The sequence below is a fragment of the Cannabis sativa genome, chromosome 7, assembly GCF_029168945.1.
Source record: "Cannabis sativa cultivar Pink pepper isolate KNU-18-1 chromosome 7, ASM2916894v1, whole genome shotgun sequence".
NCBI lineage: Eukaryota > Viridiplantae > Streptophyta > Magnoliopsida > Rosales > Cannabaceae > Cannabis > Cannabis sativa.
In genome coordinates, this window is record NC_083607.1 from 7,423,351 (window position 1) to 7,448,436 (window position 25,086).

At 33.6% G+C, this 25,086-nt stretch overlaps 4 protein-coding genes across 6 annotated transcripts; 2 read left to right on the forward strand and 2 right to left on the reverse strand.

The window, feature by feature from the left end:
• Positions 1-552: 552 nt before the first annotated feature.
• LOC115696954 (protein DEFECTIVE IN EXINE FORMATION 1) lies at positions 553-9,097 on the reverse strand. Its single transcript, XM_030623852.2, has 13 exons — positions 8,554-9,097; positions 8,339-8,449; positions 8,023-8,105; positions 7,634-7,751; positions 7,359-7,519; positions 6,613-7,157; positions 6,437-6,507; positions 5,682-5,938; positions 4,828-5,009; positions 3,979-4,262; positions 3,769-3,886; positions 3,491-3,673; positions 553-3,389 (listed from the first exon to the last, which is right to left on the reverse strand). Exons 1-13 carry the CDS (start codon positions 8,694-8,696, stop codon positions 3,072-3,074), a joined length of 2,574 nt encoding a protein of 857 aa, XP_030479712.1. The 5' UTR covers positions 8,697-9,097; the 3' UTR covers positions 553-3,071.
• On the forward strand, positions 1,125-1,754 carry LOC115698275 (uncharacterized). Its single transcript, XM_030625486.2, has one exon. It carries the CDS (start codon positions 1,125-1,127, stop codon positions 1,461-1,463), a length of 339 nt encoding a protein of 112 aa, XP_030481346.1. The 3' UTR covers positions 1,464-1,754.
• Positions 9,098-10,318: 1,221 nt separating the features above from the next.
• On the reverse strand, positions 10,319-20,590 carry LOC115696936 (uncharacterized). 3 transcript variants are annotated; one of them, XM_030623830.2, is made up of 19 exons: positions 20,447-20,590; positions 20,082-20,343; positions 19,485-19,629; positions 19,183-19,321; positions 18,205-18,356; positions 18,034-18,117; positions 17,883-17,945; positions 17,230-17,361; positions 16,934-17,143; positions 15,843-15,965; positions 15,342-15,391; positions 14,172-14,334; positions 13,935-14,078; positions 13,553-13,675; positions 13,364-13,462; positions 12,520-12,609; positions 12,305-12,389; positions 11,032-11,162; positions 10,319-10,919 (listed from the first exon to the last, which is right to left on the reverse strand). In XM_030623830.2, exons 3-19 carry the CDS (start codon positions 19,611-19,613, stop codon positions 10,776-10,778), a joined length of 2,061 nt encoding a protein of 686 aa, XP_030479690.1. In that variant the 5' UTR covers positions 19,614-19,629; positions 20,082-20,343; positions 20,447-20,590; the 3' UTR covers positions 10,319-10,775. The 3 variants fall into 3 exon arrangements, with proteins under 3 accessions (XP_030479690.1, XP_060957784.1, XP_030479691.1); XM_061101801.1 differs by having other exon boundaries at positions 20,176-20,343; positions 20,447-20,579; XM_030623831.2 differs by having other exon boundaries at positions 20,176-20,454.
• A 1,435-nt stretch (positions 20,591-22,025) lies between these two features.
• On the forward strand, positions 22,026-22,397 carry LOC115696327 (uncharacterized). The gene has a single exon (XM_030623231.2). The coding sequence runs from the start codon at positions 22,026-22,028 to the stop codon at positions 22,395-22,397; it is 372 nt and encodes a 123-aa protein (XP_030479091.2).
• Positions 22,398-25,086: the final 2,689 nt, after the last annotated feature.

A 25,086-nucleotide genomic window follows, 5' to 3' on the forward strand; every position in this document is an offset into this window, starting at 1 on the left:
AAATTTGAAATGCATAAAAAAAATTGATAAAAAAATAATTAAATTTTTTTTCTTGTTACATTGGAATGGTCATTCCTTCCTTTTTAAAATGGAATAGCCATTCCACCAAAATGGTGGAAAGAGCATTCCATTGGAATGCCATTCCAATACTTTAAAATGCAACCAAACAAAGGAATGGAATGAAAATTGTTTCCTTTCCATTCCATTCCATTTTATTACCTCCAACCAAACGCCACCTTAGATCTTGAAAAACATACCTTAAGTTTTAGGTGTAAAATATTATATATTGTTTGTATCACTTTCAATAATTACAAAAAAATGTAAAAGAATTTTCATTTTTATTAAAGTGAAAAAAATAATAGAAATGACTAATATTCACTACATGAATGTTGTCACAAAACAACAATAATAATAAGAGTTAAGAGAAACTTACTATAATGTGTCAATAATGAAATCTCCACAAGAAGCAAAATTTCTTGGTTGGTTCTAATTTGGGTAATTGGTGAAGACAATGATGAGTTGAAATAAAATTGTGGACTGGTCTTAGACCCTAAACCTAATTTGGCTATTCATTTCCAAGCACGCAATTCTAAAGAGAATTACACTTCACCTTTTTCTTAGTCCAAAATTTCCACAAACAAAATATGTCAGCAATCTAAACTAAACAACATATCACTAAATTCCAAAATTATTCACACCTTTGTTTTTGAAGAAGAAGAAGAAAGAAGAGAAGATTCTCTTGCTTCATTCTCTTTGGCTTTTGGTCAACTCCAAAAGATTATGTTTTTGGAAATCTTCTCCTAACGATGATTTCGGTGAAACTCAGAATTTGATTTACCTCCTAATCATCATTTCATTAATCATTGACAAATACCCAGATTCAATTTTGGGGTTATCTATCGACAGAACAGAAGCTCTTCCATCAAGATAAGGGATAAGATTTCTGATTTGGGTCAACTTCATAACCCAATAATGTTACGTTTCTGAATTGGGTTTTGAATAAAGTGGCGAACTTGATTGGTATTTGTTGAAGATTTGTTGGATTTGGGTTCTGAACAAGGTAGCGAAAGAATTAAAGTTTTCAGTATATAAAAGTTTCTCCCTTTCTTTCTTTTTTATCAGATATGAATTTCAGGAACATGGATGAGTTTTGGGCTTTTTATGTGAATCAACACTCGAAACCTTTAACAAGGCGTTGGCATTTCATTGGTACAGCTTCTAGTATCTTCTTCTTGTTATGTTCTTTGTTTTTTAGTTGGTGGTTTTTGCTCTTTGTGCCATTATCTGGCTATGGATGTGCCTGGTACAGCCATTTCTTCATTGAAGGAAATATTCCAGCCACTTTTGGGCATCCAATTTGGTCTCTTCTCTGTGATTACAAGATGTTTGGTTTAATGCTTACTGGGAAAATGGACAAAGAGATCAAGAGGCTTGGAAAGAGGCCAGTCTTACAGGTTTTCTAGTTTCTTCATCATCATCTTCTTCTCTTCCCTCTATTTTTGTTTATCCTTATAATAAGTTTTTTTCTTTAATATAGTTCAAGTCTGTCTTGTCTGATCTTTCTTATGATCCCAAGTTCAGAAACATGTTTTCTTGAATTGAAACAACATTCTCTCTATTACAATAACTTGATTGGGATTAGGAACCAACCATTACTGTAACTGTTGTAGATTCTATATACATATCCTCATATTGTTTTTGATGTTTATACTGAATGATTTGTTTCCTCAGAATAAGTAACTCTCTTTACCATACTTTTGCCAGTGCTTAAAATTTTAGCATTATTTATACCTTGCCTTGAAATGGTTGATATAATATTTAAAATGTAGTTATTAAAAGTTAGTGGGAACAGAAGATGTATTGAATTTGAAACTATTAAAAGAGGTTTGGTAAAGCTTAATTGGTTGCAGGCTCTGCTGGAAATGCACTCTTCATGGCTCATGCATACTCCTTGAATTGAAAAACTGCTATAATTGGAAAATGGTACAAGTGGAAAACGTTCTTATCAACACTCATCGTTATTATTGTATAAATTTTCTTACAATCTGTTAATAATGTTTTTCATCATCTGATTCTGAGGGTATTATTATGGCTATAGTTGTGGCTTTTCTATTTATTGCTGCATTGGTCAATGGGCTAAAATACCGTTGTATTCAAGAGATGTAAACATGACAAGTTGCTTTCTTTTTTCGAAAAATGTGATTCAATCACATAATTTGTGCTTCGAAATGACATATCAAATCACATAATTGTTATGATGGGCTCAATGTTGTATCGAAGTCATACTTAACAAGTCCCAAGAAAATAAAAAGGATAAACTACCCATTTTGTTTTTTGAACTAAAAATCTAAAACTGCTTAATTGGAAGTGTTGATAGGATGCATTACCCGATATTAAATTATACAAATTATGTTACATTATGGTGATAAATTCTCATATTTCACAATATAAATATAGAAATATGATTTTGTTCCGAATATAATTTTGTTCCGTGATATATTTTTACGGAATGTATTCTGTGGTACATTAGATGTATCTCACGGTACATTAAATGAGTGTCAGTGTACGTTTCTATTTTTTAACCCTAATTACCCCTAAATCAATCTCAGCCGTCAAATCAAATAACTTCCTCATCTGACGGCTGCCGTACATCCGTGAAAGTAGAATAACGGGACAAAATCATACCCCTATAAATATATTAGTTTAAACAAAGTGCACGTGTGCTTTGCATGCGCATTAAGATAGACTAACACAACATTTCACAGTATAAATATCCGTTCCCTCCAAATGATTATGATTTATATTGAAAATCCCTAAATGAGAACTGACAAAACATATGGGGACTCAAAATCCAAAAAATCCTTCATAACTCAAAATTATCTATGTTACAACTCCCGATTACCTATCATCCAAATTGCAGCTTCGGCTCGGGCCATTCACAATTTAAGCCTAGGAAATTATCTACTGAAGTGTGGCCGAGCCATCGATGCTCTCATGAGCGCTAAATACTTTATCACCGAGTCTCGGCATTGGTTGAGATGAAGCTTTCTATCAGGGTTTGAATGTTACAATTACAAGTCAGTGTTTCGCGAAAACGATGGCAAAGGCATTGCCTCTTGTGGTCGAAGGATGACAAGCACAGCGAACATCCCAAGCATCGGAAGGACAAGGAGCCACTTCAACAGTCTATAGTAGTACATATGGAATGTGAGGGAGAACTCGTCTGTGAAGTAGAGTCCATTCCTGTCAACCATCTCCACCAAAACAGTTCCTGTTGTTCTTACTGCTACTGTCGGAAGTTTTATACGATGTTTTCCAGGACTATTAATAATCTGACTTTGCCTTATACTTCTCTCTCCTTGGTAATTACCAGGTACTAACAAGGTAGTCTAACATGAAAATTGATTCAATGACAGAAAAAATAAATGGTAGTTTAGTTACTTTGCAATATAAGGTTCATATAATTTGGCAAAAGGAAGAAGCAACTTACTGTGACATTGTACGGTCCTTGTGTCCCAGATGGATATCTATATTTGTCCACTATCTCAACCTCCACCCAGAAGTTCCTGCCTTCCTCATCGCGGAAAGCTCTAGACGACGGTGAAATAAAGATACCTTCACGGTTGTTCCTATAGGCAACATTATTTCTACCTTGATTAGATGACCTCCATTCCTGATAAAGATATGAAATGTCAGAGTTAGGACATAAACAAGAAGTATACAGAAGCAGGTATCTACGGACTACGAATCAACTTCAAACCTATTTACCTTAAGTGGGTGATGAGGAACTGGAGTTGAGAAGCAAAAGACATTGCCGTTCATGGTTGTCACAATTAAATCTAGATCATCTCCACCATCAACATTGTCCGCCAAGACCATGCTATATCTGTTTGTAAAAATATTTGAATAAGACTTAACTTTAAAAATTTGAAAGAATTTAATACTAATCTAGAAACAATGGCTGTAATAATATCTTACGATGTTTCACCAATATCAACCACATCTGCACATGATGTTGCTCCGTCGATTAGATACAAATAACCATCAAATGATGTAGTAACCATAGAAAGTCCCTTGGCTTTCTCTCCACGTTTGCTCAAATCAACAAGAAGAACTTGGCTCATCACTCTTCCATGAGTTCTGTATGGGTAAGGGCGAACAATGGATCCATCCCTTCCGCTAAGAACATATATATTCCCGGATATTGTAGGAACCACGACATCAGTATGGCCATCTCCATCAACATCACCAATAGTAGGAGCCTGAGTAATATAACTTTTGTTAAGATTCACACATTGTAGAATATACCAAAAAGAGCTTACTAAATTTAGAGATAAAAGTTTCAATATTGATGTTCCCACATGCTCCACATCTAGAAACCATAAAGGAAATACCATGTGAGATTGAAGAACCTCTGGGGTTTCTTAATACACAATTTTAGTTTTAATCAATATGCTCTTCAGAAACTTAAAGCAGCTACATGTGATTCAAGACTTGTAACGGCGAAGTTGCAAGGTCTTCAAGTAAATCAAATAGACATTTGACATATTGTTAAAAAAGAAAAAGATAAAAAATAAATAAATAAAAATACACCATTTAATAATCATCACCAGATACAGAAAAAAGACCCACATTTAAATTCCAATTCAGATTATTAAGTTGATATGAATAAAGGAGCACTTATGTTGCAACTGTATTAGGAGAGAATAAGAATTTAGATTTACGAGACAATCATTTTGTACGAAAACGATGATAAAATTGCAAGTTGCAACAAAGAATTTGCAATTCTGTATGTTAAAAAATAAGGTATCGAGATTCAAATTTTACCTGCGGAACCAAACTCTTAACATGTGTTTCCCAAATCTCTTCCCCGTGTACAGTCCACGCAGCAACATTCCCATGTGTATCAGTAGTCACTAGTTCAATCTTTCCATCGTCATTGATATCAGCTGCAACAACACCTCCATGAATTTCAGCCATTTCAAGAGGAAACTTTCTCCTGACATTCCCTGAAATGTCATGAAACAAAATTAGTGCTCCTCAGGAAAAAATAAAACTACGAAAAATTAATCCTGTTAAATAAACTAAAACTCCCAAATTCTCAGTTTCTCCAACCACATACAAAACAATATATATGTTTCCTATAGGGTGAAGTAATAAGGCACATATTTTCAGGAAAGCTAAAAAGGGCAGTATATGCTCTCAGTGTAACAAGCCATCACCCATATTCTCCACAGAAAAATGCACCAGACCACAAAGAGAGCATATAACAGATTCGTTAATCAACCAAAAAATATCGTGGTTTGTAGCAACAGAAATATAGACTTGAATCATCAACTTAAAGTTATTTACTAACATAAACACAAGCAAGGGAAGAGGGAGCTCAATTCATCTACTAAATTTCTTGCATGCATAGTTCATGGTTAGTGGCAGGGATGGGTAAATCCTCTAAGTTTATATCAAATACAAAAAAAGCACAGGAATAAAGCAAGTGCATGGAACCAATTGACAATTCTTTATTTTTATATTGAAAATATATACTATTCCTTAATATCCTTTAATAGTGCTGTAGAATCTATGCCAGCTAATGCACTAGAAATAGCATTTCATAACAACAAAAACCATGCAAAAAAAGGAATATAATAATACGTCCACATACTTTATTCTAGAGGACGACTTACCATGATGATCCAAGACATAGAACAAGCCATAGGAAGTCCCAACAAGGATATCCAAGTACCCATCACCATCCAAATCAGCAACGGTAGGAGAAGAATATATGTAGGCACGGTAGTTTGCAGAATCTGTACTCAGATCTAGTTCAGCTGTCCACTTTACTTCTTTGGTATCAAGATTGAAAACAACAATCGAACTAGCTACATATTTTCCAATATCAATGTCGCCCAACTCCTTCATGTTCTCTGAGTTTCCATAATACCTGTCAATTCATTGCTTTAAGTCAATCTTGTCAAAACCATGGTACTTTGTTTTGTTTTATGGGCTTGATTACCACTAAAGAAGAAAACGATTTCATCAAATTATTATCATATCAACAAGATGACAAAAATGAGTTAGTGAGATAATCCCACAAGGCTCCGGCCACAAATAAGGTCAAAACAACAAGCAAAAAGGACCGAACATATTTTTTTTTCTCTGTGAAATGCCATTCCTGCAATAAATGCCCATGCATCGTCTGAGACTCTAGGATTAACTCAATTTCCATCATAGAGTAGCATTAATGAGACTATGTCAAACAAACATGACAAATAAAGCAAAATCAACCATTAATATTAACACATTAGACAGATTACATACCTAAAAAATTATTTAACAGTAATTTTCAGGTAGCTGAAAGAGAAACTTTTCATTATCAACGTGTCAATTCAGTTAAAATAATATATGAAAAGAAAGAATGCAATAATGGAAAGAAACTTACTCATGATCGAAGAAGTGAGAAACAGCAACAACCATTTCAGGTATTCCATCTTTATCAATATCTGCTATGACCTGATAAAATATGAAAAATGAAATTCTGTTGACTTGCCTCCATCAATAGTCTACTTGCTAAACACATGCAAACATATATAAGCAATACATAAATTTGTATCTTACAGGAGTACACAGGATATGTGAGTCAACATTCACATAATCCTCCAGTTTCTCATGTTGCCCCTCCTTCCACTCCTCATCTCCCCACATTGTCTCATCAACATAATCATCATAGTCATAATTGTACTCATCAGCCAGCTCATCGCTATCACGTAACAGCTCGAACGATGAATCAGCATCTGCTTCCAATCCTCCTTCATTTTCAACAGTTACAACAGGAGTATCCTCTTTACTAGTGCTTTTGGATTCAGACTCTTGTGATCCTTTGGAATTGTTATCGTCTAAAAGCCGTCTCCCAGTGCTTGTTCCATTAATTTCAGTTCCTACTGAACTTATCTTTACAGAAGAATCATTTACACTAGCAGGTTGCTTGATGTCTATTCCTATTTGGCTTCCATTAGTTTCAGTTCCAACTGAACTTATGTTTACAGAAGAATCATTTCCACTAGCAGGTAGCTTGATGTCTATTCCTATTTGGCTTCCGTTCAATTTTCTTTCATCCTCTGTTGAAATCGTATCTGAATGGTTTGTATTATTTCCACTTTTTTCTACAAATGTAACCAGAAATTTCAGGTGAAATGAGTTGCTATCGCGAGATATACTTTTCTTTCCCTCAATACATAGGAGAGTAAATTTTCATGACAGGCTTATACTTATCTTGAAAACTGAAAAGTCTCCTAATTGATGATGAGAAGAGAAAGAAGCAAAGTCAACAATAGAAAGTATATACATAAGGGGGAAGAACTTACGATGCACTGATTTTTCCAACTCAGACTCCAGAACGATTTGGTCATCGTGAACATCTGGATGAGAACGATCCACTGGCTCTGGATCAAGACCCACATACCAGTTCTTTTTTACTTTCCTACGTGGTACTACCAGTTTATCTACCATCATGTAGCCTGACACCCTTAAGAAATTACAGAATGAACTTCAGGGATTGAGCTTGCTATGATACTTAACTACCACACAAAGAATGATGACATCATAATTTAAAGTTCCAACATCTGAAACAAAGAATTACCTGAAAAAAAGCACCTCGCCATTGTAGGTTGCCAAAGATATTTCTCTTGAACCATCCTTGTCAATATCATACAGGAGAGGACTCGCATGCACAGTTGACTGGTGGAATGCAGGCCAACCTTATAAATCATTTAGCAAGTAGTTAAGTATTTTCCTATAACATACTAGCAAAACCAGTACAAACCACCAAAACAAAAAAAAAACGAAAAAAAGATTAACAGCTAATAAAGTACTTTCATACTTCCCAACAATTCAAGGTAATGCTTCAATTTATCTAGTGTAGTGACATTAATGGAAAACACTCAAACCACTTCAGCATATATAGAGATGACAAGTAAAATGTGAATGAAAAAATAAACTTCCAGCCGTTAGCAAAACAACTATATGTACCTGGCATTTTGTCTCCATCTGAGCCTTCCAGAACTTCCAGATAATGAACAAAAGAAGGCACCACTATTTCAAGCTTCCCATCACTAAAAAGCAAAAACACGAAATCACAGCCAGAGAAATTATCAGACAATGCAAAGACAAAGTAATCCACTCAATTCAATCTATATAAATTAATGAGCCAACTAGGTAGTAATCACTAGTCTCATCAAAGACAAGACATGAAGTAATTAACAGACGAATTTCAACAAATCATTCCTGTATTGAATAACAACAAATAAACTCAAATGGGAGATTGACATAAATTTTTCTTTTATACCTGTTAATATCAGCTATTAAGGGTGTAGCATAAATACTAGAACTAACTTCAGTTTGCCATCTTAGCTCCAAATGCTTGGAACATTTCGAATTCACCAAAGCATCTTCGTCACTGATCACAAATACAAAAGAAAACCCATGAAAACAAATCATATGAATCAAAACACTTTGTGACCAGAATTACACCCAAAAATGCAATTACATAAAGCCCCTTACATGTTTGGATAACCAAGGGAATCGTCACTAGCCTCTCGCTCTCTAAACTTATTCGTCTTCTTAGGCTCCTCGCCATAAGAGAGATTCAAACCAACAGAAAAAATCAAACAAATCAAGAAAACCCTCAACCCCGCCGATTTCATATGATCTTCTTCTTCGTTTCTCACGGATTTAACTCCAACTTTATTGAAATTCAGTATGTCGCAACGCAAGCCCTAGATGAGTCTGTTTATTACACCAGTAAATGCTCTAATTGAATTGGGCTGAGATCAAAATGGCTAAGGAGAAGAATAGAAGATATCTTAAACAAGAACAAAAGTCGAGCCGATGAGAAAGCTATTTGACAATGGTGGCCCCTTCCAGACCAGTCAACGGATCGAGCTCACTGAGTTTATGCGAGTTCGTTCTTCATTTATCGAAAGATCAATTTACAGGTACATTAGTCTCATCAAACCAGAAGAGAAAAGAGAGTAGATTCCACGCGCGAATGGTGGAGAGTCTGCAATCCCGTCTGTTAAAAGTCTGCGTGGATTAAGGTCCAATTCGTTTATGGGCTTATGATGTTTGGCCCAATAAATGGTTACCAATTTTTTTTTTTTTTTAATAATTAGTAAGGCACTATTTTTTTTTATAAAGGAAATTACTTTTTTACGTTTAACGATTTCTTTTTAATATTTTTACAGTTCTTTTATAAAAATAATATGAAAATAATAAAAAACAACTATATAAAAATAAAATAAAAATAACATCTAAATAATAAAACAACAACAAAAAATAAAAATAAATAACAAAAAATTAACAACAAATTAACAAGAGTACAACATAAAAAGACCGTAATTTTTGTAAATAAAATTAAAAAAAATCGTAAAAATATTTAAAATTCCGTGAAACTGTATTTTTGTAATTTTTTTTGTTGTTTTTGTATTTTTGTGAAATAATCCGTTTTTTTTAGCTAAGTTCGAAGTACCATTATTTTGAAAGATCATCGGGATGGGTTGGTTTGGGTTTGGCGGCAGAGATAACGTTATCTCTGAGGCTCCATGATCATCGGGATGAGTTGGTTTGGGTTTGGCGGCAATGATAACGTTATCTCTCTCTCACCCTTATAAAAAACAATTAATTTTCATAATAATTTTTACATATACTGCACTAGTTCACTCAATTATACTAATTTAATTTTGCATCTCTTTTTATTTTTTAAAACAAGTAGCATTTAGTTTTAGATATTAAGAATATTAAATTAAAATAAAATAAATAAATATAATGTATCTGGACCCTCTACATGTCCCTATTTATGAGTTAATTAAAGTGATAGTAACGGATGTAAAAGAATTATAACATTGAGTATTTTTTACTCTAAAAATAAAAATAAAATATTTAAGTGTATAAAATCTATTAAGTAGTTATACCGCAATTTACCATTAGTATATTTTGAAATCCAGTGAAGATATGGCGAAACAATTTTACAACTAAAAATTATAGCTGATTTTTGGAATTAAAGAGCAAAACAAAACAAACATCTTAATATATACATGAGAAAAGAAAAAAAATGGTGATAGTTCGATGATAAACATGAACCTTAAAATGCCGTGATACTTCCACATAATTTCCTTGCAAGAGTTTTGATAGGTTTAGAGAATATTTTTCGCAAGCTCCCATTTTGCCAAGGAACCCATATTTAATTATGGATGTTGAACCAAAAAAAGATAAAGAAAACTTGATAAAATAAAAAATTAAAAAAAAATGATCAAGAGAGCATAGTAAGTTGTTCACAGTATTTTCAAGTCATATATTCACATTAAATTTAGAAGACAAACTAGGGAAAACTTGATGTGCAATGATAATAAGAAAAAAAAATGCCCTACTTTAAACCAACTTACAAATAACAGCTAATATATAATAATAATTAATATACAATCGAGGGCCTAATTCTAAACAGCTTGATTTCTAAGATTAGCTACCAGAGAACAGAAGAGTCATACAAATAAAAGAGAAAGCTCTTGATTGTGAGGACTAACCAAAGGTACCAGCTGGATCGTACAATTCACCAGCCAACACACTCCCCTACAAAATAATAGCTAGGTGTAGCTAATTACACGATAAATTAACTCTTGAGAGTCATCTATTGACAATGCCGGAGACAAAACCCAACTCAACACCAAAATACAACACTTTCTTATCTGAAAGGAATTTGGTTCGTCTCGCTCTCACTCTCTCTCTCTTTACCTCCTCCTTGCTGAATTTGAGTGCTGGTGAGCTTTACTATCATTTCGAATCCTATCTGCATACATAGGCAGGCGAATGATCTCATTTATCTCGCTCAACAATACTTCAGTTGTTATGTTGTCCCTTATACTCCGCATAACCTGCACAGCAGCATTGCCCCCATTAAAACAGGCAAGATGAGTAGATTTAAGTAATGCGGATTTTAGCAAGATAGACAAAAACAAAAGAGAGAGTAAGAGAGGTGAGAATAACCTTTTTGTAAGTGTTGAAATCATTTGGCGTATTTTTGTCGACCCTAACTCGCATACAGTTCCACACTTGTGCTTCAGAATCCCAAGAACACTCTATAATCTTTCCAGAGTAAGAAGCCGGGTCTGCACCCTCTGATTTTTTTGGGTGGAGAAGTTTGACAATCAGAAACATGGATTTTCATGACAAAACACAATGCAAGTAACCAGAAAACAAGAGATCAAACACCGCAGCAAGTCAATCAATGTACCACTACGGTGCATGTGCCATAAAAGTTCATGGAGAATGTCAAAAGCTGACATACTAGAATGCATGCAAACTATCATAAATCCAAGATATTTTGAAGTGATTGTAGCTAGACTAGACACAGTTAGTTACTCTATCCAAATAGCCAATGGTATCCAGAATTTAATATCAGAATCCTACCCAAGAAATTGAAAATGAAAATTCACCTAATAATAATTGCTCCCTCCCTCTAAAACAAGGACAAAAATAGTTAGTAGTTCCTTCAAAGATAAAAGTTTTTATCATTCTCTCTTTGGGCAAAATAAACACGACTAGGATCATCGATTTCTATGTTGCCCATTCTCTACCAAGATATGGTCTATGTCCCTGGTTGAATATGGAGTTCAGTGGGTACCACATTAGTATTAAGATATCTTACTATCAGGTGGAAGAAAAGCGCATTGCTGTCAAGGCTGCTGGTGCCCAACACCCTAGAGGACATGGCATATAGTCATTGGTGCAATTAAGTAACAAGTTACACATAATTCAAATTCAATTAGTTTAAATATAGATATGTAGGACCCGATGTTTATTTAAAACAATAGTGGTAGAGTTTCGGGCGCCCAAGGGTGCTCTATAGCATTTCTCGGAAGGATAGGACCGAAGTCAGGAAGAAGGTAGAAACTCTAGAATGGTGCTTACATTCACAGCAGTAGAATAACTAAGGATGTATTATGTATTTTAGTGCTTTTCTTTGGCACCTTTAGCTGTAATCTAAGACGGTGTCCTATCATCTTCTATGTTTGCAAATTTTTCCTTTCTCCAATACAATTCTAACATTTTGATAATTGAAAATCGACTTAAAAAACCAGTTTAAGAATTCTTCACGAGATGCTTCATTTATATGAGATAAACAGAACTTGGAAACAGTATGTGAGACAAGTCTACAGCACTGTTGTGTACCAGTCTTAAGGAAAAACATAATTTGTACATCAAGTTAAAGAATAATTGTCAAGTATGAAAGCAAAGAGATAAACATAGGAAATGATACCTTTATATGCAACTTTGTTTCCATCCATCAGTTTCTTCTTCCCACGCTCGTAAAGAAAAAGTAACTGTCGGCCTTCACCATCAACCTATCCATGTTAAAATGGTTAACACCACAACAGAGACTAAAAACGATATCATAGCAAGAAGAAAAAAGAGAGAAGACACCCATAGTAATAGATAAAATCAAACAAAACACAGTGGAGCTGACAACCAAACCTCAAAAAGAAAGTCAACTGAGTTCATTTCAGGATATTTCCACTTCAACAGACCTTCATGAGTACGGGGAATATATGGATCATCCCAACCCTGAAAGATAAGAAGTAACAGTTGTCATTCCCAACAACAATATTAAACCTTTACATAAATAAACCATGCTGATGCAGGGTATAATGGAACCCCATAGATAATATATCAGACATAAAGACGAAACAGGAGCTCAACAATCACCGAATCACACACTAACAAGCAATTAAAATCTCAGAATAAAAAAATAGGGTTTGATTGGTTTGAGATTTGAAAATTGTGTTTTCTAAAAGAGTGTTTTGGAAACAAAAATTTGAATTTTGTAAGTGAAAAATTATTTTTTAAAATGTGATTGGTTGTAGTGTAATTTTGTGTTTTTGAGTTTTAAAAAATTAGATTTGTGATTGGTTGGGAATCCCAAAATATAAAAGTAAGAGAGTATTTGAAGAGTTTTTAAATTCAATGATTTGAAAACATAGAAAACATAAAATTGATGTTTTCATTTTTTGACTTAAAACTCAAAATCATATTCAAATTTAGTTTTTGAAAACACCAAACCAATCAAGTATTTTTATGTGGACCCCCACATTTTAAGTTTTTAAAAACATAAAATTGTTTTCAAATTCCAAACCAATCAAGCCCTTAACTTGTAAGGATTTCTTTTAATGCATACAACTCTTGGTCAAAGAAAACCATTGATCGAACAAAAGAAACATCAAATCTCTGAAAAAAATGGCATCGTATGTTAGAGCTGGCATGTAGGAATTTAAGACTGCATAACTGTTAAATTTGTTTGCTTTTTCAGATCCTAAACTACCTGAAATATAAGACCATCGGCATCATGAGATAGCCTAGGAATGAAATCCTGTAAAAGCTTTGTAACAGTGGACAGCAACCAAAAATCCTTTCTTCTAACCTGCAAACATTCGCAATTAATTTCAGCATATAGTAAAACTAGAAGACAAAAAAAGGAAATAAATTACAAAAAATGGATTATCAATCTTACCCTGAATGGTTCCAGGTCATATCTATATGAAGGATTCCTACTCTGATATATACTTTGGCGTTCATGATTACGAGGATCAATGATTTCTTTTTCAAGCATTTTCCATCTTTCATAGAAAGGTCGCTGCATCATTTCATAATGTATTAGAGGTGAAATTATAAAGAAAAAATATAAAAGACCAACAAAGCCTTTTTCATGTTCTTAAAAACAATAATTACATAAACCAGAAAAGACACTCCTTGTAAATCTTGATACAATAATGATTATTCTATGAATAATATTTTCATTTACTTGTTTAAAGGGAAATAATGAAAGAAAAAAGACGGTATCACAAAGGAATAATATAATTGTATTGGTAAAAGAAAGAAAATGCAAATCTAACCTCTATCACAGACACTTGATTAATCGCTATCATATCATAAATAAGATATCTTCTCTCCTGCTTATTTGAATCTGGCAGAGTATCAATAATCATCTCCCCATCAAGTAATGTGAAGTGGTGGGTTGGCATCCTTTCACCTAATGCCTTTGCAAAAGAAAAAGAGAACGTTACCACAAATCTCTGAGTCACCAAAATAAGGTCTAAGAATAACGTTATCTCAAAAATTAGAAAGCATACTTCGTTTGTAGATTTGCAAGGAAATCTCATCTGAACCCTTCTAAAGTTGAAACTTCTATCAATCAAGTAGCATCCATCAACGTTTATTAACATCATATATCGTGTCCCATCAGCTTTCCAGGTTGCATAGTAATATCGTTGCCTCAGCAGTTGTAAGTTATCCCTACAGTCATTAAAAAGGAAAAACTAAATATCCAAGTCTCAAATAAATGCTACCAAAATAGAATGGCGCAATAACTAAAAAATTCAAAATTACAAGAAATGAAGTACTAGATAGCCAGCATAATCTACTCCACCAAACTGACTGAATTCTAATTAATCATAAGGATATTGCAAATTACTTCTCCTGGTCGCAAATGGATTACAATACCATTACCTTATAACTCCTACGAAAAGAAAGAAAACAAGCAGACTGCAAAACTTCCTTATTCTCTCTATTTCTGCTATAGTCTTGTATTCTTTCTCTCCCCTTCTCAATTATACAGACCATATTCCATAGATAAAGGATAAAAGGAAGTAGAGAATAGTAATCAACTTCATCATAACTTTGACATGCATAAGCAACTCCCCTTGAGGCAATCTCACTTATGTGAGTAAAGGATATGGAGTTCAAACCCCAGCTGGAACTAAGGGCCAACTGTGTCTTATTAATAACACCCCCAATTATTTATATAGGCAGTCCAATATAAGTATATATAAAAATCAACTTATAATTTTTAAAATTTACCCTTAGTTCTTTTTTAAAAATTTCTTTTACATTACGTTGTGTAATATTCAATAATTCTTTTTATGTTGTTTTCGTATATTTTTTTAAATTATGTATATTTATTTATACGTATACCCTAATAAGATTTCATATATTTTCTTGTTTTATTTTTTTGTCTAATTATTTAATATATATCCATTTTATAGTGTGAGAAGAAAGGGAAAAAAATAGCTAAAAGAGACTATAAATTATAAATATATATTTTATACAGAATAAAAATAATAAAATAGGGTGACTTTGTAATTTCAGGGTGCAATATAATTGTCCCATACTTGAGCATACTCCCTATGTAAAAGGTATAAAGAGTAAATTTGGATTAACTTCCGTGTTGGTACAATGGAGAAAAGCAGTAATAATAAACCCCAAGAAAACAATTTCAAAGAAAGGTTTAACAAGGGTATTACCTGTTAAGAGACACTGGATGTGACCCTGGAAACTGAGAGTTCCCTCTTATCTGAAATTGAAAATAAAAAGTCAATGTAAATTGCACGATCAAGAACCTCCGAAAAACTATATTTAAAACCTTTTTTTCATTCTTACACAACCAAACTGAATGCCAACTACTAGGATCGTGCAGAAAATGAAAATCCAACAGTTCAACAAATAGCAAAGAATAGCACAAGAGTGAAAACAAAGTCCACATACATTACATGAGTTAAAAAAAAATAGGGTTAAATCAGTTCAATAAAAGAATACACATCTAGCTAAATTTAGAGAGCACATGTCCAATAGAAAATATGGAAGGAGGAAAATGGAATATAATTTATTATAGATGTTATAGCTGAAGGGTACAACGATACAGCAGCCTAAATAATATCTAGACTTTAATTAAAAAAAACTTAAATTCACCAATTATAAAAGGATCATGAAGAGCAAAAAAGATAGAACTGTGATGAAGTTCCTACCCCACCACCACCCAACTTAAGAGATTGGTAACAGAAATGCCGCAGTGATTCTTGCTGGTCCCAAGGTATCTCATCCCCTAAAACATCATCATTTGACATCACCGTGTCTACCTCCTGAGTCTCCTGCAAGAGGCAGGGATAAAGATCTATAATGACTACAACTTTTTTGCATATATATAAACAAGCACTGCACAAACAATTTGAAAGAAAGTAGATACAATAGCCATATCGGAACATGGTGTATATTATAAGATAGTTGAAAAGCCAATACAATACAAAATATAATCTATGTCATTCATTCCTTGTCTTCTGTTTTTTATTTTTTATTTTTTTGACAAAATTCATTCTTGGTTCTTACATTATTTGCATGATTGCTGTTAGTCCTAGAAGAGCAATACTCAATATAATTGCACGTTATTTATAATTAGTCAACCCTAAATAGTTCCTGTTAAGGAAAAAAAAAAAAGCGCAAGACAAAATGATATTTTTGCTGATGAAATATCAGAAGATATAAATCAAAATTGATACAAATTAGTGTCATAATATACGAATACTACTTAAATTTCATAGAATAAACCAAAATAATTATTTTAAAACATTTATCAGAATCTAAAAGAGGATAATACAATAAAATAATAAAATATATTATTAAGTAGATGGTCAATAATGAACAAGATGACAAACATTTGCCCTTGGGATAGAATAGAAAACCAGGACTATCAAAAAACAAAATCAACTAACCATATTACCTAGCCATCTGCATTCATTTAATATGAACTGCAAGGCAAAAATGTATTTACTTAGACATGCACCCAATGAGTCATTGAGTCTGTGACATCTATCCCCTGTAATTGGTAATTAATGATAGATGTAATAATTTGACAATTTACAAAAGCAACAACCATATCTTCTTGCATAATTTTCTTTCATCTTAAAGCGTACTCCTATCATACTAAACACAAGGACTGCGCCTAGTCCAATCATCTAAAAGAGTAAGACCACACATTGTGCGGTAGATTCTAATTTACTATGACATTCATATAGCATAAAAACAAGACAGAGTCGTAGTTAACTAAATAAAACATGCATACCTCAACAGAAGCAGTGGGGACTCCATCATCATCATCATCATCGGCCAATGCTTCCCCATTAAGATCAAGATCACAAGAATGCTTCCATTCTGGAGTCGGAGGACACATGAGTTTTTCGGGCCTCCTTTCATGATAAAAGGTGTAAAGTGCATCAATATAGTCAGGTTTATAGATGCCTGGAGGGCGTGCCTCAGCAAAAGTTGCTATTGCCTGCATGGAAGGCAAAGAAGGAAGGCATAAGATGCTGATCGAGGATTAACCAAACTAAAACATGTAAAACCAAGCACATCACTGACCTCACTGACAGAGTATGGTTGGGAACGCATAAGGAAATGGACAATCATATAACCTGTCCGATTGTGCCCATGTGTGCAATGAACAAGTATGTACTTCTTTGAGTGTTTTTGACGGGAAATGAATTGTGAAACCTGGAAAAGAAAAAATAAACAGAAATGGAAGTTTCTTATCACAAGGTTACATTATTGATTAATTCTTACTCTGTGGATCAATTAACAATAAAACACTCAAATAGTAAAGAAACAATCTATAAATACTACAAGACTAAAACATAAAGAAGCACATATTATCATGAACCTGTTGCACACAGTTCAACTACTAATTATGCCAATCAAACATTAAAAGAAATTGTCAATTTGTTGCCATACACTTCCGGGCTGATGTACACAAAGAGGTGGCAAATATGAAATCCACAAAAAACAATCTATACATAAATTACTAATAGAGTAATAGATTATGGTTCCAATAAGATAATAGAGTAATAAGATTATGGTTCCAATAAGATAATAGTTGAAAATTAAAAAAAACATATCAATATTATGGTTCCAATAAGATAATAGTTGAAATAATTAAAAAAAATATATCAATATTGTATATGCGTGAAAGCATCTATTTATGCATAACGAATGGATGTATCGATAAAAAAGCAAACCTCATGGACAAACTGGTTGACAGACTGATTGTCAGGTGCAGAGCCCCTCCCCCTGCATTGAATCTAGATCACAGGAAAAGTTTAGCTCAAAATGTCTGTCAGGAAACACACTAAAAAAGAAATGAAATAATATGGGGGTCAAACTACTGACCTTAACATGCTTAATACCCTCTTTCTTCAGATCCGTTGTTTGATAGTAGCGAGATGTATTGGTCAAATCAATCACTAAACCAAGCTGAAATAATGAATATATATCAGAAAAATTTTAATCAAACAAAATTACAAAAACAAATCTGGTAATATGTTGTGACAGAAAAATAACCTTTCTTCCTAACACCCTCTGTTGATGAATCACTTGTTTGAACGAGTATCGTTTTCCAGGTTGAATACAATCATGATATGCTTCACCAAGTGGAACCTTAGAAGGTATCATGCAACATATTTCTTTACCAGCGGGAGGGCAGTCAATCCAACCTGCACAGAAACAAGTATTACTTAAGAATGGAGGCAAAGACATGCTCTTTTGAAACTAGACTCTCAACCTAACCCTGCAATATTTAGGGAACACAAGACTATAGCATTTGCTATGTAGGTGTCCAAGAGGGAGTCAAAACTCAGACCTGTGTTAGCAAACCACATACGCTACTACATGCTTGACCATTTGAGCTACCCTCAAGAGTAAGACAAAAAGACAAATACATAGACAATGAAGCCAGAAGGTCTGTGGGAGAAGGCTAAGTTCTGGGTAGCAGCTTGGGTTTACAAGGCTAAATGATTTGAGAGACTATCCTTCCTAGATCTAAGGAGAGATTGGGGAAGTTTAAAGCATCAATCCAAAACCAGTAAGAGTTAATGAAAATAATGCAGAATATCCTAACTTTCCAAAAATAAATCCTGAACTTATAACTGGATAAAAATGCATATTAAACGCAGTTTTAATAAAAATAAAGCAGCATAGTTGTAAAATGAGAATAAACTTCCAATCCATTTCCGGCAGACTGCTTAACATGTGTACTCAACAAAGCGTTGCTAATGCTATTACTCTAGTTGCCCATGAATAATGAATCATACATTTCCCAGTACAACCATACACAATAAATTGTTTGAAACAATAAATTGCCAAGCGCTTTTAAAATTAATGTGCGCTAAGCACTTTCTTCTTTTTTGCAGCAATTTATTCACAGCCTCGACTGGTAAATGTATGATTCATTATTCATGGACAAAAAACTTATTACGAAAATTGTCGAGTGCTGTTCAAACAAAGTAATATATTTATATATATACACACAAAAATACTTACCAGGGGGAAGCTTGCTCTTATCATAAACTTTTTGTGTTTTTGCTTGGACTGACTGGTCATGGTAAGATGGTTGAGATGTTTGCATAGGCCTGTCATCTACACGCTCTCTTTTTAATCGCATGCGTCTTTCTTCACGCTCCTGACATAAGAAGCATAGAGAACATCCATCACACACATGAAAATATATATATACGTATATATAATTGATATAGGAAACGAGGGTTGCGTTTAAACCACACTTCAGTGAGCAAAGTAACAGAGAAGAAACAAAGAAACGAAGAAAAAGGGAAAAAACAATTTACCCGACGTGCAATATCAACAGCAGACTCCACACGTTCATCGGGTGCACTATATTCTTCTACATGACTAGCATAAACGTCTTCATCGTCTTCAGGTATTGGTGAGGCATTTAAGTCCATCGCAACGATCATTCATAATATGTATCACCTGTTTCATTTCAAATCAAAACTTGCATTAACATTGCAGGCCCAGCATGAGAAAAACACACACATGTCACATATACCCTGACTATCAATCTGTACATACATATACGTTCTAACAATTCCAGAGCCAGAAAAGAAGAATACCTAATACGAATCCAACCATTAGCCTAACTCCGTATATATATATAACTAAGTTTCATTGTTAAACAACTTCTCAGGCAAAGGACAACACCAAAATTAAACCAATGTACGAATGTGGAGATAATTAACAAACCAATTAATGAAATCTTCTTTTATTCCTCAAACCAAAGCTAAATAGATCAGCCAATTCACTCAAGTACTACTAACAACCAAAAACCCTAAAACGAACAAAAATTTCGAAAACCCAAGTGCTTAATCCCATGTTCCACACAGGTTCAAATTAGAATACATAAATCAGCCACCAAAGACTCAAACCTCATGGAAACGTGTCAGAATTAACAAAAACAACGATCCGCGCGCCAAGCCAACCGAGTAAACAAAAACCCAAATCAAGCAAGACGTAACGTACGATCTTTAAAAAAATTGAGAACAATCAAAGAAAGGCTCTCGTTCTTCTTCGATGTCTGCTTCGGAGGTGATTTGAGACGGGAGAAACGAACACGAAACCCTACAGCTACAGGCGATACTGTAAGTACCTTCCTTCGTTCCTCGCAACTGGGAAGCTGTGTGCGAAACCCTAGAAAGAGAAAGAAAGAAAGACGAGTGAGAGAAGTAAAGGTTGTGTATTGATTAATCCATGTCAAGAGAGAGAGGAACTGAGATGAGGGAAACAAACTCACGATTCGATATGGAGGTTTTTTTTTTTTTTAATGTTGAAAAAAAAAATATCAAATATATATAGGTGAATTTTTTTTTTTTGTTGTGAGAGAAGAAGAGGGTGAAAATGTAATAAGCTAGTGGTAGCGGTGACGATGAGTAATGAAAATGTAACTTCACGGGGCCATTTCAAACAAAAAAAAAAAAGAGAGAAAAACTTCACGGGGTAATTTTCTTAAAATAACTTATAACATAGTATTTTTTTTCCTTAAAAAAAATGGCATGTTAATTTTTTTTTTTTTAAGGAAATTGGCATGTTATTGAAAAGAGGAAATTAGACTCTACTTTTTTTATATTGTACTTTTTTATTTTTACTCTCTTTTTTAAAATTTATTACTTTTATTTTTCTTTTAAATATTGTACTAATTTTACTCATTTCACTTCAAAATACTACTCTCTTATGTTAGAGCATTTTGGGTACAATACATATATAAAAAGAGGTATGTTTCAATTAAAAAAAATTAGAAGTAAATTTAGTTTATAGATTAATAAAAGAAGTTTTTTTTCAACTTACCTCTATTAAAAATTAATATAAATTTACTTTTTTTAGTATTAAATATAATATATGTCGAGTAGAGACCATCAAATCAAAATTTAGCTCCTTATTAATAATTATTATCTTTAATTAAAAAAAATATTGGAAAATTTTACACTCATAAAAAGAGTGTATCGGTGCACCCCATCTGTTTTGTAATCTAAAAAAAAAATTAGTTCAATTTTTTTTTTTTTTTAGTTGTGTACGTTGTAGTTATTTAAGACATTTTATAAAATTTTAAAAAATTCAGAAAAATTTAACACGCCAAAAATAGGGTTTAAACAATCAGTTGCACATGTGACTCTTTTATTCTATTTGAGTGTAAAATAGATTATTTGAACACTATTTTTTATATTGTAATAATCTATTCTAAATTTCTCAAAATTTTGTAAGATGTCTTAAATAACTATAACGTACACAACTATGAAAAAAAAATAGACTAAAAAATTCTCTTAAATGCCAAAATAAAAAAAAAAGGTGCATCGATATACTTCTTTTAGGGAGTGCATTATAAAATCACTCAAAAATATATATTATAATTAATTAAAATATGATCGAGTTGGGTGGTCATTTCTTGAGGCTATGCTTATTCGGATGGGTTTCAATTTGCATTTTGTGAAGCTAATCATGTTTTGCGTTTCTACAGTGAGCTACAATGTCACATATGGAGGAAGAACTATGGGTCCTATAACTCTGGGGAGAGGGGTTAGGCAGGGGGATCCATTATCCCCTTACCTCTTTTTGCTCTGTGCTAAAGGTCTATCCTCAATGTTGAAACATTATGAAAGCAGAAGTTGGTTAACGGGATGCAAAGTTGCAAGGGGTGCTCCTCGCGTCTCTCATATGCTATTTACTGATGATAGTTATATTTATTGCAAGGCTAATGATAGTGAAGCTTCGAATGTGCTACGATTACTTCATGAATATGAAAGGGCGGGCAGCAAGTTAATTATGCCAAATCATCAATATTTTTCAGCAAAAATATTGATGAGGAGACTCGTAATAGAATGTGTGTTGCGTTGGGAATGGTTGAAGCTTCGGAGAATAGCTTATACTTGGGTTTGCCTTGTACCATGGGGAGAAATAAAAATCTAATCCTTGGTTTTCTAAAGGACAAAATGCAGAAGAAAATATTCAGTTCGGAGAGCCAATTTTTGTCAAAAGCGGGAAAAGAAGTCTTGTTGAAATCTGTGGCTAAGGCATTGCCTTCCTATGCTATGAGTGTGTTCTTACTTACGAAGGAAATTTGCTCTAGTTTGGAGGGAGTGATGTCAAAATTTTGGTGGAAATCTAAGTCAAGGGCTGCTACCAAAGGAGTGAGTTGGATAAGTTGGAAGCGTCTTTGTCGACATAAAAATGTGGGGGGTATTGGCTTTTGAGACCTTAGAGACTACAATCATAGCATACCAAAGATGAGTTCCAATAAGAAACCACTTCCTCAATATTCTCTACATCAATTTTGATTCCCTCTGTGTTGTTATCAGCCCTGTTTCCCGACCCCCCCAAATTTTGAACTCAGGTTCTGAATTAAGTGATTAGAGTGCAACAATTTACCTAAGTTCAATTCAGGTAATGAACCAAATTTTAGAATGGGAGGAGTGACAAATTGACCAGAACAGAGCAGCTTGGATCTCCTTTCAGAGGCTTCAAAGAAATTTGAGAAGTCTTCTCGTATGTCTTGAACATACATCGCCTTTAGCAGCGAAGACCTTGGAGAGATAACATCCTCAACAGCAGGTTCTTCTTCAGCATCCGCCTCCACTTCTTCCTCCGTGAACTCTGCTTCGACAACTCCAAGGATTTTGTCCATAGATTTCGTCTTCAGGGGAGTCACTGACGATGAGGGACCCCATTGTTTCCCAACCTTTCCTTCCTTCTTCCCCTGAGCTTTCTTTTTCACCTTTGCTAGGGGTGTTCATGGATTGGTTTGGTCCGGATTTTCATAAGTTTTAAACCAAACCAGTATAACGGTTTTTTCAATATTAGAAACCAAACGGTTTGGTTTGGTTTGAAACCACGGTTTATGTGGAATTAATAATTATACATATTTTTTTAGTAATTGTACTATTTTTATTAAGTTTTTAATTTTATTTTTCAAAATATATATTTATCATGATAAGTAATAGATCTATAAGATATAAATAATGATATAAAAACATTCTCAAAAGTCAAACATAACATAAAAATCTAAAATTTATGCAAGAAAAAACTTGACACACAAAAAAGTTCTAAATTATACATATAGTCATATATACAAAAATATATAAATTAATTATTTATTAAAAACGGTCCGGTCTGGTCCAGTCCGGTTTAACCGTTAATTATATATTACGAAACGCAACCGAACCATTACGACGTAAACGGTCCGGATTGACCAAACCACCAAAAACAGTTTCCCCGGTTACGGTTTACAATGGTTCGGATTGTAGTGGTCCGGATGTAAACCGCGGTTTCCCGGTTTATATGAACAGCCCTAACCTTTGCAATAGATCCCAGTCTTTAAGATAAGAGTTTGTGAGGCCTCCCTTGACCCGCCATAGCACCGACATGAAACTGAAGTCGCAAGCCCCATCAGAGCTCAAATCGCAAAGTGTATTTACTTGGTGCACGTATATATAATTTTTATACGTGCATATTTTTGTGGTGGCATAAGAAAATATTAAAGAGTGTATAATTATTTTTTTTGTGTATTTTAATGTCTAATTTATTTTTAATTACTTGCTTCTATTCAATTGCAATAGTTAATTTTTAATTGAGTATTTTTTTTATTAATGCAATGAGTTGCTCCTCAAAAAGCATCCATATGAGCTTCATTCCAAAGAGCACCACCCAATTTATTACTTTTAGAGAGGATTTCATTGAAGTTGCCAATAACAATCCAAGGAAGGAATGGACCTACATCAGCAAATCGCTGAAAAAGAGTCCATGATGTTGATTTGTTGCTAGTTTCTCGTGCACCGTAAAAGCCATTGAAGTGAAAGGTTGAACCTCCATCAATCTTCATATAGCAGTAAAAAAAAGTGGAGTTGTAGTTTAAAATGGTAACATCCACATCATCTTTCCAAAGAAGCATTAGGCCACCACTAACGCCTATGCGAGGCGATTCTATAGCACTAGTAAAGTGCACGGACTGTAGCACGCGATTAATAGAATTAAGGGAGAGTTTAGTTTCTATAAGAAACAAAACGTGAAGCGATTGTTGTTGAACAAGCAATCGTAAATGTCTGAACGCACTCAGGCTCCCCAAACCTCATGCATTCCAGCTAAAAATTTTCATGATAAATTGTGGCATTGCCTAACAACCTTCACACTTGAGTCATTGGAGAAGCTAGTGTTGGGTTTTGTGTCCTATATAAAATCCATTTTAAAATAATCAGATTTACTAATTAATAAAAGAACAGAAATCGTTTTATGTTGCATGGTTCACATGATTTATTTCATGATTATATTTAATGTATAAATTTTATTAAGTCCAGAACATATGTAAATATATAAATATATATTTGTTCATGATTATAGTGCCGTCAGTACAGTGGAATATAGGGCTGAGCATCGGTCAGTTTAGTCATTTTTTTTCATATAAAAATTCAAAATCGATTTTCGGTCTAGATTGGTGCAATCCGAAAATCGACCGACTAATCTAGAACCTATCTTAAAACTGACCGTTTTGAACCTCAGTTTGGACGATTTAACCTCAGTTTCGGTCTAGTCGATTTCATTTTTTTTCAGTCAATTTATTACCAAAAAAAAAAACCAACCGTTCAATGGCGGTTTTAACCGTTAACAGTTTTTTCAATTTTCGGTTTCGTCGATTTCGGTTCCAACGGTGTTCGGTAGGTCAGTTTGAACGGTTTTTTTAGTTTTTTTAGATTTTATGGTCACCCCTAGTGGAATATAATCATGATTATATGTTCAAAATTTCAATTCTCATGATTTGTCAGTTCACTAGATATAGACTGACATGCATGATAATCGGCGATAAGGTATACTTACACATTAGATAAGTGTTATGTCATTTCCAAGGCATTGGTAAATTTTACCAGTATCGGATGTATGGAGTATACATTG

What these genes read in the sequence shown, in the direction of transcription:
- LOC115698275 (XM_030625486.2), top strand. Translation starts at nt 1,125, where the DNA reads ATGAATTTCAGGAACATGGATGAGTTTTGGGCTTTTTATGTGAATCAA.
- LOC115696954 (XM_030623852.2), bottom strand. Translation starts at nt 8,696, where the DNA reads ATGAAATCGGCGGGGTTGAGGGTTTTCTTGATTTGTTTGATTTTTTCT. An exon ending in CTATGTCTTGGATCATCATG is followed by an intron (nt 5,010 to 5,681) that starts GTAAGTCGTCCT and finishes ATGACATTTCAG; the next exon opens with GGAATGTCAGGAGAAAGTTT. An exon ending in GTTGATATTGGTGAAACATC is followed by an intron (nt 3,887 to 3,978) that starts GTAAGATATTAT and finishes TTTTACAAACAG; the next exon opens with ATATAGCATGGTCTTGGCGG.
- LOC115696936 (XM_030623830.2), bottom strand. Translation starts at nt 19,613, where the DNA reads ATGATCGTTGCGATGGACTTAAATGCCTCACCAATACCTGAAGACGAT. An exon ending in AACCATACTCTGTCAGTGAG is followed by an intron (nt 17,144 to 17,229) that starts GTCAGTGATGTG and finishes CCTTCCATGCAG; the next exon opens with GCAATAGCAACTTTTGCTGA. An exon ending in ATGACCTGGAACCATTCAGG is followed by an intron (nt 13,463 to 13,552) that starts GTAAGATTGATA and finishes GAATGTTTGCAG; the next exon opens with GTTAGAAGAAAGGATTTTTG.
- LOC115696327 (XM_030623231.2), top strand. Translation starts at nt 22,026, where the DNA reads ATGTGTGTTGCGTTGGGAATGGTTGAAGCTTCGGAGAATAGCTTATAC.